The 10,808-nt window shown below is 40.3% G+C and overlaps 1 protein-coding gene across 2 annotated transcripts; it reads right to left on the bottom strand.

Moving 5' to 3' along the window:
• Positions 1-963: 963 nt before the first annotated feature.
• On the bottom strand, positions 964-5,191 carry hebp2 (heme binding protein 2). 2 transcript variants are annotated; one of them, XM_029462584.1, is made up of 5 exons: positions 5,058-5,191; positions 4,690-4,812; positions 3,549-3,684; positions 2,514-2,694; positions 964-2,397 (listed from the first exon to the last, which is right to left on the bottom strand). In XM_029462584.1, the coding sequence occupies exons 2-5, from the start codon at positions 4,762-4,764 to the stop codon at positions 2,199-2,201; spliced, it is 591 nt and encodes a 196-aa protein (XP_029318444.1). In that variant the 5' UTR covers positions 4,765-4,812; positions 5,058-5,191; the 3' UTR covers positions 964-2,198. The 2 variants fall into 2 exon arrangements, with proteins under 2 accessions (XP_029318444.1, XP_029318445.1); XM_029462585.1 differs by having other exon boundaries at positions 4,690-4,769; positions 5,058-5,101.
• Positions 5,192-10,808: the final 5,617 nt, after the last annotated feature.

Raw genomic sequence — 10,808 nt, 5'->3', positions numbered from 1 at the left:
GAAATTAAACAACAAATCATTAAAAAGTCAGTATAGTATATTACAAAAAAACAATAGTGTAGTATATCATCCATAGCATAATATGCCTTTAAAACATCATATTGTATGACAGGTCATAAAAATGTGATAAAGAAAGTCATAGTATAGTATGCCATAACAAATGCAAGGACGTTTTCTGATCCATCGGTAAGAATAAAAAAAAAAGGTTATTCAAAAAAGTGTCATAAAAATGTGTTTACAAAAAAAAAAATTGGTACATATAAATAAAACAATCACTTACACAACTACAGTTTTCATAAATAACTTTAAGCTTTCCTAATTTACAATATGAGATGTAGGAAAACACTGAAACCTATAAAAATACTTTATCACATGACTTGTAAAAAAACTGCAACAAAATGATTGTACAAATCCAAATGAGTTTAGTCATGGAAGTACTTTTACATATATCCTGACTCGAGGTCCGCACCAGGCTGGAGGGGGGGGGGGGGGGGGGAAGACAAAGTTTGGAAGTGAGCCTCATGATACATTTCCTATCCGCAGCAATGTTTCACCTCCACGAGCGCGGCCAGGAGATCGATCTGACCGGTGAACAACAGATGAAGAGTGTGTGTGTGTGTTCAGAGGATAAAAAAAGATGTCCGATCTGCTGAGTGCCTGAACATGATATTGGGAACATTTCTGCCACAAATAAAAAGAACGACTCAGCAGACGTCAACCTGACGGAGAAGGTGAGAGAGGATGGAGGGCGACGCGAACTGAGGAGAGGATTTCACCCAGGCTGATAAAAAAAGGTCACGATAGAACAGAGTGTGGGGGACGGCCTGAACTGTATCCGCTGCAGATCACATAACTCACACGGGAGCTTTCTGCGGTTTGTGACTCAAACTGCATTAAATAATCCCATCACGAAATAGGGATTACTAAAACATGATTACACAGAGAAGATGAATGATCAGAATAATCATTTGATGCTGAGGTATATTTATTATTGATGAGATAATGCATTTTACATTGTTAAACATCATTAAGTAATATCTCCCAGGATTCATACATCAGTGCAGTGCTTACGTCATAGTTCCCTCATCAAGTACCATGCACCATCCGGATTAAAAACACAATTTCTAGTGAATCATGAGCTCTAAATATGATGATTTAATGTATAAAATGAAGTAAACTTAGATTAAAAAAGGCATTAGGTTTATGTTAACGTGTGTGTTATTCTCTGTTAATATCTTACACTCAACAAGCAATGTGGGTAGATTTCAGTTTAAACCACACAGGCAGATAATGCACATGTCATTCATTCATCAGGGGAACATTTTCTTTTGCTGAGACTTGAGTGATGCAGGTATGAACGGTCCATATTTACAATGAAAAATTTGGATTTTTTTAATACAAAAGTCCTCCTTTGTGTATTCACAAACAGGGTTTCCTTTCCTTTCTGCAGAAAATGAAAAACCTGTCATTTGTAAGATACACGCTACTACATTAACTCTGACTGTTAAAGCCTCATGTGGTTTTTTTCTAAACTTAAGAGCATTTGTTCACATAACGAGGACTCTGGATTTTGTTCCCCTTCATCATGCAATCTCTTAGCAGCGAGAACAAACAGGACAATGCAGTAAAGTGAACAGGTATTGCTTAAGACAGACTTGAAAACATGTGACCCTATCCTTTATTTCTTCATCCTGTACGCAGTATTTTTATATTAATGTTAAGGTGAAACTAAATGTAGAATCTTTGTAGAATAAAAGTTATTAGTTCAAATAAATGAAGAGGCACTTGTTGTTTTTCTGTCATGACAGGTTTGCACCAAATGAGAGAAACGTTTTGGCTCTACCTGCTGGACATATTGCCCCACTGTATCCAGTTTTTCCTTCAAGGTTTATTTGTTTGTGATGACCTCTTAGAGCTCTCGTAAATCATATGTTTAGTCTCATTGTGAAGCCTTTCAGTAAGTCTATGATTCAGTAACTTTTAGTCAAAGGTAATAAAACAAAACAGACAGTCAGACATGGAAAAATTACTATACAAAATGTTTGTCAGTACGACCTTTAAAACTTCTATTTTGTTAATCATATTTCAATAATAGCCAAGATTTGTTTCCCTTTGGACATTGATAAATGCTGTGCCGAGTGTCATTAAATGATTTGACTGTTGCGGTGTGCAGAGTTTAGCTTGACCTTTAAAACGTCCTACTCCTTCTTCTCCTGCTCCTTCTCCTTCTTGAGGACCCAGACCTCGTTCTTACGGTTTGTGAGTTTGAAGGGACTGTCATACCCGGCTGCGTAGAACGGACTGTCCAAATATTGGACTCCGTCCCTCTGCAGGCTCTCCATAAGTTTCAGGAGCTCTTCGCGCTTCAGTTTCTCATTAGAGAAACCACCATACGTCCTGGAAGAAGGTACAAGAAAAGGAAGATTAAGTTCTGTATATCAGAGATTTTACACAATATTACGTGAAATTAGCAATAACATGTATAATCAGTTGGTGCCCAGGTTGTACTCTACCTGACATAAGCTGAGAACTCTTTCCGGTGCTCCACAAACACCGCCGGGTCGCTCGGCTGCGGAGGATTGTCCTGATGCTCCTCTGGGATGTAGAAGGACACGGTGAACTGAGATTCGCAAGCGGGACCGGCTCCAGGGTCCACGCGGCTCGACACAGGAGCAGTCATCTCCACTTTCACCTCTGAGGAACAAGGAAGTAAATACTCAATTGTACATGCGCAAACGTGTAGATTAAAAAAAAAACACAAGCAGCACACATGTCTGATGGATGTAAAACATAAAAAAAAAAAAAAAAAAAAAAAGAAATCTATTTACCGGTAGTGAGAAATGTTAAAATTGAGCTGATGGATGCTCTGACATTTAATCAGCTTTCGTCGACACATATTTCTAAACAAACCCTCAGTTGCCAGCTGGTGGATCAATACTTCACAACATAATGATACCTGAACAGATGGTGGACACATAAGCACAATGTTTGGCAGATGTAGAGGATTAAACAGCAGGTTTACACATCACACTCTCTTTACACTGCAGACCTCAGTCGTCAACAGCACAAACAATGCATGTTATCATAAATAATGCCAGTGTAAACTGCTGAGTAAAACAAAGGCAGCGGTGCGGTTACAAACTGCTGAGCAGGAACTAAAGTGCACTTTTTTTTTTTTCATTGACTCGTTTGTCTTTACGCCAAAGTCATCCATAACTTAATTCTGCAGCATTTCAACAATATTAAACCTGACAGATTGAGTTTAATCAACTTTATTTTGTAAATTAAGTTCATGGCTTTACATAAGGTTTACAGCACCACACAATAAATGCCTCAAATACTTCAACACATCTCTGAAGAAGTCTCGACAAAATAAAGAATATGCTTCACAAAAGATACTAAAGTAAGACCCGACTGTACCCGTTTTTTTTTTTTTAACCATACATACATTACAGTTCATTTAGCTGACGCTTTTGTCCAAAGCAACGTACAAAAAGTGCAAACATACATCAATGTTGCATTTTAGGACCATAATGGATGAAACTCACTGTTTTCATTGTTGCCTTGAATGTAGCTGAAGAGCCGGCGGAAGCCAGCGCTCAGGGCTGCGTCCCACTCCATCCCACTCAGAGTGGTGCTTACCCAATTTGTGGCTTGGTAGGTGCGAAACTCATAGTCTTTTTCCTGCAAAACATGCACTCATTTATTATTAATCAATCTGTTGAAGTGGATAATGCCCATGTTACACTCTGTGACCTGATGAGGAATTTTAGCTTCATTGCTGCTGAAATTGTCTTTATCACAATTTTTTTGTCTACATCACAAAATGATTTCTTTATCACGTCTGCTACCAAAAATGATGACTCTACATTGTTTAGATAAGTCACATATTTTAATAGTCTATAGTGTTTGCATTTGTACTTTCAATTGCAATAACCTGTATGAAAGAGGATATACAAATAAAGTTTGATTGAATGATACTTAGACAAGTGGTGACCTCATAATTTAAAAGATACAGTCACAAACATTGTGGGGTGTGATACAACAAAACACTTTGAGCAACGCAGCAATATTATTTCTGTTATTATCCCCCGACCGTAACAGGTGCAACACCCATCACAATATCCCAAGCTGTCCAAAAGACACTCAATTTAAAATAAAATGCAATAAAGAAAAGCAGCAAATTCTCAAAGTGGAGAAGCTGTAACCTGCAAATGTTTGCCCCTTTAACTTGATAAATTATTAAATTTCCATTGATTAACTCATTTAACACTACAGAACACTTTGAAAAATGCCTCCAATGTCTTGTCCCATTATCAGTTCAAAACCCCAAATTAATACATTCATGATGATATGGATAATCAATCATTTGTATTCGTTCATATAGTTATCTTTAATTTGCATTTCATTATCCATAGTAGCCTTGTCATTATTATTGCACTGTTTTTACAATTGAATTAACTTTTCAGATAGCATTCTGTCTAAAACAGAGACGAGTAGCATATCCTCACACGTGAGTGTAATGCTTGAAAGTTTGAGTTGCACAACATTTTTAAATTGACCATTTAACATTTCAGCACCAACTTAGATCACATCTTGTGTCACAAGGCAGAGTGATAAACAGAACAATCCCCATCAGGCCAAAGGTTTACTGTACTTTTTATACAATGCAATCTGGGAAACATTTACCTCTTTCTTCTCTGCTGAGTATTTAGGATTCTGCAGGCTAGTTGAGAACAGAGCTTGTCCCACAGCTTTCAGCATGACTGCTGTGAAGGTTGTGTACTGTTTAAAGTAAAGTATCGACGTTTTCTGCAATACATAGTTCATCATAAGGCATTACAAAACCTCATAGCATCGCCACTAGTATTTAACCTGTTACATCAGCTCACGAGACGAGTTATGTATCCAAACGCATCTTATCTTATAAAACAACTTTTGAAATACATATTCAGTTATTCATTCAGATTCAGCTGGTAATTCTTTACAATAGCAAATGTAATCATCTTGTAAATTGTAAAATTATTGAATAGAAACACAAAGCAAGACATATTTACCTGTAAAGTCACACGTACTGTCGCTACTTGTCAGGGTGTGCAGCGCGTTTGTTTTTATAGCATTACTTCCTGTTTTATGAAGCTAAAATCTGATTGGCTGAGCGAGTGGAACTTCAAAATAAGAGTCGAGCGCGTTAATGTCAACACCACTGGGTAAATAAAAACTTTGACCACCATTTAAAGTGTGAGTGTATTTGAGCTCCCTTACATTCATGCTACGAAATTGTGCAGGAACTAAATGATAATAATAAGTTAAAATGACACAATAAACATAAAAGAAACTAATGAGCATCATATTTCCATTAAAGAGAGGGGATACATTTTGACAGTCAGGACTGAAAATGCAGTCCAAAATATTTTGTATCCCCCTATAACTTTTGCTTAGAAAGAAGAACCTTCTCCATATTCACCAAGATTATTAGGCCTCATCTGAAGTAGCCTATATAGAAAATAAAACACTTTGTAGGGCAACGTCTACGCATTATGACAGGGATTACGTCTAAAGTGCTATATAATAGCAATGCACTATCCCCCTATGTGCACTAGAAGCTGCTCACTAAATTAATTAAACGTAAATAAGTTATTTTGCATTTGTTTATTCCTTACAAATATCTAAAGTTATCATTGCAAAGCAGGAAACTGCCCCAGAGCCCCTCACCCCCAGGAGCATCACAGGCCCCTAGTTCAGTTTCTGTTAGTTGCATTTTGGTCATTTGATTACTTGCAAATTTGTTTGGGACGTTGAACCACTGAAGTACATTATTACCTGGGTCCTACATTATTATGTAATGGCATGGCCCTGTGTCAAAACCTTTATTGTTGTATATCATTAAATTACTACAAAGTAACTGACAGCATTCCAGTGTAGGAGTACAGGTTGGTTTCTGGGTCTCAATGTAAAATATAATGAAGTTGACAACCTAATGCAACAGGGGACTCCAAACAGCTTTATCCAGCCATGGTTATCATCGCTCAGACTTTAGTCTAAATCAAAGTTTACCAGGCAATTGAAAGTTATTTCTGGGAAGAACATCTTCTCCCATTTATTTACATATTGTCACAGTTCAGGCAATATGAGGCACAATCACAAAGAGTCAGAGTAAAAACCTAAAACCTAACACCTAACAGGACACCTTCCAAATGTTTTGTGGTGGAAAGTTTTAATCAAGTCCTTATACAAATGACCAGTGAAGTCTATACTACTGAAATGAAGATTCTTGAGAAATAAGCTTGTCTTTGGAGTATTTATTATTTGCAAATAGGTTCATCAATTATACAGAGGGCAAGCAGTCTGGGTGAGGAAGAACCCCGATAAAAGTGTGTTCATGTATTTTACATTACATTACATTACAGTTCATTTAGCTGACACTTTTGTCCAAAGCGACTTACAAAAAGTGCAAACGATCATGAGGATACAACTCCAAACAGCAAGAATCTTCCAAGTACATTAGCTTCAAATAGGTACCATCCTTTAAGTGCAGAACAATAGCTTCAAATAAGCAAAACCAAGTACAACATACAGAGACAATAGAATACGAATTCAACTATTAGATACAAATAAGCCAAACCAGTGAAAGTGCAACATACAAAGAACAGTTTTTATTTGTTTACCATTCACCCGGCAGAGGAGCGTGTTCAGCTGCAGACTGCTGTCCCTGTCCTGCTCCACAGACACTCAAGAACTCTTTTGTCCCCAACAATTCAAACTTTCAAACCATAATAACAAAAACAGTGCTCAATGTTACAGTGTTGTAAAATTACTATTGTAACAGTCTGTATTTTTACTTTTGTATTTATAATGTACAGCCTTTATCGCTTATTATTATTTATTTATTTTACTTAAATAAATGTGTAATGTTAAATAATTATATAATGTATAATGTATAATGTCTTTTAAGCTACATACATCCATGTTACATTTTAGGACCATAATGGATGAAACTCACTGTTGTCATTGTTGCCTTGAATATAGTTGAAGAGCCGGCGATCAGGGCTGCATCCCACTCCATCCCACTCAGAGTGGTGCTTACCCAATTTGTGGCTTGGTAGGTGCGAAACTCAAAGTCTTTTTCCTGCAAAACATGCATACATGCACTCACTTATTATAAATTAATCTGTTGATAATTTTTTCAATTAACCATTTAATCAATACAATGTCAGAAAGTAGTGGATAATGCCCATGTTACACTCTGTGAACTGATCAGGAATTTTAGCTTCATTGCTGCTGAAATTGTCTTTACTACATCACAAAATGATTTTTTTTGTATGTCTGCTACCAAAAATGATGACTCCAGTGTTTAGATAAGTCACATATTTTAATAGTCTATAGTGTTTGCATTTGTACTTTCAATTGCAATAACCTGTATGAAAGAGGATATACAAATAAAGTTTGATTGAATGATACTTAGACAACAAGTGGTGACCTCATAATACAAAAGATACAGTCACAAACATTGTGGGGTGTGATACAACAAAACACTTTCAGCAATGCATCAATATTATTTCTGTTATTATCCCCCGAGCGTAACAGGTGCAACACCCATCACAATATCCCAAGCTGACATCTGCAAATGTCAGTCCAAAAGCAAAGCTGTAACCTGCAATGAAGCTAAAACCTGATTGGCTGAGCGAGTGGAACTTCAAAATAAGATTTGAGATCTTTAATGTCAACACCACTGGGTAAATAAAGAGGCCGAAAAGTTCAACTTTGGCCACCATTTCAAGCAGACCTGGGCATTGTACACATCCGGCCCTTTTGCTAGCCCTGTCCGGTCCGCGTGAGGACAATCGTAAATTAAAACATATATGAAAAAGTATATATATATTTTTAAACAGCACCCTTTTCAAAATAAAAGCAACATCATTGCCTGATTTTCCTATTCGGCCCACTTGCTAATGAAGTTGAATAGCCCTGCTTTACACCATAACAAAAAGGCACACACACACAGACACACTCTAACACATACACACAGACTGACATAGACACTGACTGTAGAATTACACAACATTTTTACTGAAACATGCAAGAAAGTTTGACAAAATAAGTGGGCACTGGTTCGAGTCCAACCTGTGGCGTTTGCTGTATGTCGTTCCCTCTCTCTCTCCCCCCTTCACAATATGCACTTCTCTATCATAAAGGCACGAAAAGCCCCCCAAAAAAACGTAAAAATGTGAATAGAACAGTAAAACACAAAATAACTTAATACAGTGAAGACCCAGTCTTACGGACAACTAGACACGTTCGACAAGTGAGCCACTGTATGCATGTTGAGACAAGTTTTTTGGGGTCTCGCTGATGTTAAGCCACCCTAAATGTAAAAAAAACACCATTTAGGACCAAGAGTATTTTATTGCAGCTATGAATTTTCATGTTAACTGTTGTTCAAGAGATGGTTTTAGTAAGGAAAGGTTGGTTAACTAGTTACCACCAAATGTTAGCTAGCTAGCTATGGTAGCTACCACAGACGGCTAAACAAGGCTTCGCAAGGCATACATTCCCTGTAGATGTTTCACAGTAAATAATGTAGTTCATAGCAACAATTTATAATTGTTTCAGTGAGTTTAATCTAATTGTATTTACCCTGTCAACTGCATGAGGAGAGAAAATAGAGCTGATTTATCGTGGACTCGTCTCCAACCAAAGCAGTGAAATAAAGGGGCGGAACATAATTACGTCTCTGCAGAGTTGTTTTAACTTGACATGATTAACAGTGAAATAACTCCAACAATAAACACCATTTGAATCAGAAAATGTTAAAGTAACACTTCGTGAGTTGAAATCAACTCGAAAATGTTTAACCCTGAAATGTCAACTCTCCAGTTTTTGCTGTGCAGTTTAATACTTGGATCCATACAGGATGACCACCATACCTGTCAAACCAAAAAAAGGGAAAGGAAAGGAGAGACCCTGCCTGGAGGAAGCCCGGGGCCCCCGTCTGGAGGGAGGGCCCGACAGCGAGTGCCTGGTGGCCGGATTTGCCACGGAGCCCGGTCGGGCACAGCCCGAAGAAGCTACGTGGTGCGTCCCATCCATCCATCCTGTGGGCCCACCACTCAAAAAAAAAAACCCCGCTGGGGTCGGGTGCGCTGTTCCATGGGTGGCAGTGATGGTCAGGGACCTCGACTGACCAGACCCGGGCAGCAGAGGCTGGCTCTGGGGACGTGGAACGTCACCTCTCTGTGGGGGAAGGAGCCGGAACTAGTGCGGGAGGTGGAGCGCTACCAGTTGGATCTGGTGGGGCTTACCTCTATGCACAGTCTTGGCTCTGGAACCGTACTCCTGGATAGGGGTTGGACTCTATTCTTCTCCGGAGTTGCCCAAGGTGTGAGGCGTCGGGCTGGGGTGGGGATACTCACAAGTCCCCGGCTGAGCGCCGCTACGTTGGAGTTTACCCCGGTGGACGAGAGGGTCACCTCCCTACGCCTTCGGGTTATGGGGGGGGAAACTCTGACGGAGTTCGGAGTATTCGGCCTTCTTGGAGACCCTGAATGGAGCCCTGCAGGGAGCTCCAGTAGGGGACTCCGTAGTCTTACTGGGAGACTTCAACGCACACGTGGGAAACGATGGAGACACCTGGAGAGGCGTGATTGGGAGGAACGGCCTCCCTGATCTAAACCCAAACGATCATTTGTTGTTGGACTTTTGTGCTAGTCAAGGAATGGCCATAACAAACACCATGTTCGAACATAAGGATGCTCATAAGTGTACGTGGTACCAGAGCACCCTAGGCCAAAGTTCAATGATCGATTTTGTAATCGTATCATCTGATCTGAGGCCGCATGTTTTGGACACTCAGGTAAAGAGAAGGGCGGAGCTGTCAACTGATCACCATCTGGTGGTGAGTTGGATCAAGGGGTGGGGGAAGACTCTGGACAGACCTGGTAAACCCAAACGGGTAGTGCGGGTGAACTGGGAACGTCTGGAGGAAGCCCCTGTCCTGGAGATCTTCAACTCACATCTTCAACTCACACCTCCGGCGGAGCTTTTCAGACATTCCTGTGGAGGTTGGGGGCATTGAACCTGAGTGGGCGATGTTCAAAACCTCTATTGCTGAAGCTGTGGTGATGAGCTGTGGTCTCAAGGTCTTAGGTGCCTCAAGGGGCGGTAACCCTCGAACATCGTGGTGGACCCCGGTGGTCAGGGAAGCCGTCCGACTGAAGAAGGAGTCCTTCCGGGTTATGTTATCCGGGAGGACTCCGGAAACAGGGCTAGAAGTGCGGCAGCCTCTGCCGTGTCAGAGGCAAACAGCTGGTGTGGGAGAAGTTCGAAGAAGCTATGGAGAAGGACTTTCGGTTGGCACCAAGGTGCTTCTGGAAAACCATCCGGCATCTCAGGAGGGGGAAGCGAGGAACCATCCAAGCTGTGTACAGCAAGGGTGGGACCCTGCTGACTTTGACTGAGAAGGTTACCGGCCGGTGGAAGGAGCACTTTGAGGAACTCCTGAATCCGACTAACACGCCCTCTATGGTAAAGGCAGAGCTGGAAGCTGATGGGGGATCATCATCAATTTCTCTGATGGAAGTCACTGAGGTAGTCAAACAACTCCACAGTGGCAAAGCTGCAGGGGTTGATGAGATCTGTCCAGAAATACTGAAGGCTTTGGGTGTTGAGGGGCTGTCTTGGTTGACACGCCTCGTCAACATTGCGTGGAAGTCTGGGACAGTGCCTAGGGGTTGGCAGACCGGGGTGGTGGTTCCCCTATTTAAAAAGGGGGACCAGAGAGTGTGTGCCAACTACAGGGGTATCACACT

Source organism: Cottoperca gobio, chromosome 24, assembly GCF_900634415.1.
Source record: "Cottoperca gobio chromosome 24, fCotGob3.1, whole genome shotgun sequence".
In the NCBI taxonomy this organism is placed as follows: Eukaryota; Metazoa; Chordata; class Actinopteri; order Perciformes; family Bovichtidae; genus Cottoperca; species Cottoperca gobio.
This window is presented reverse-complemented; position numbering and strand designations above follow the sequence as displayed.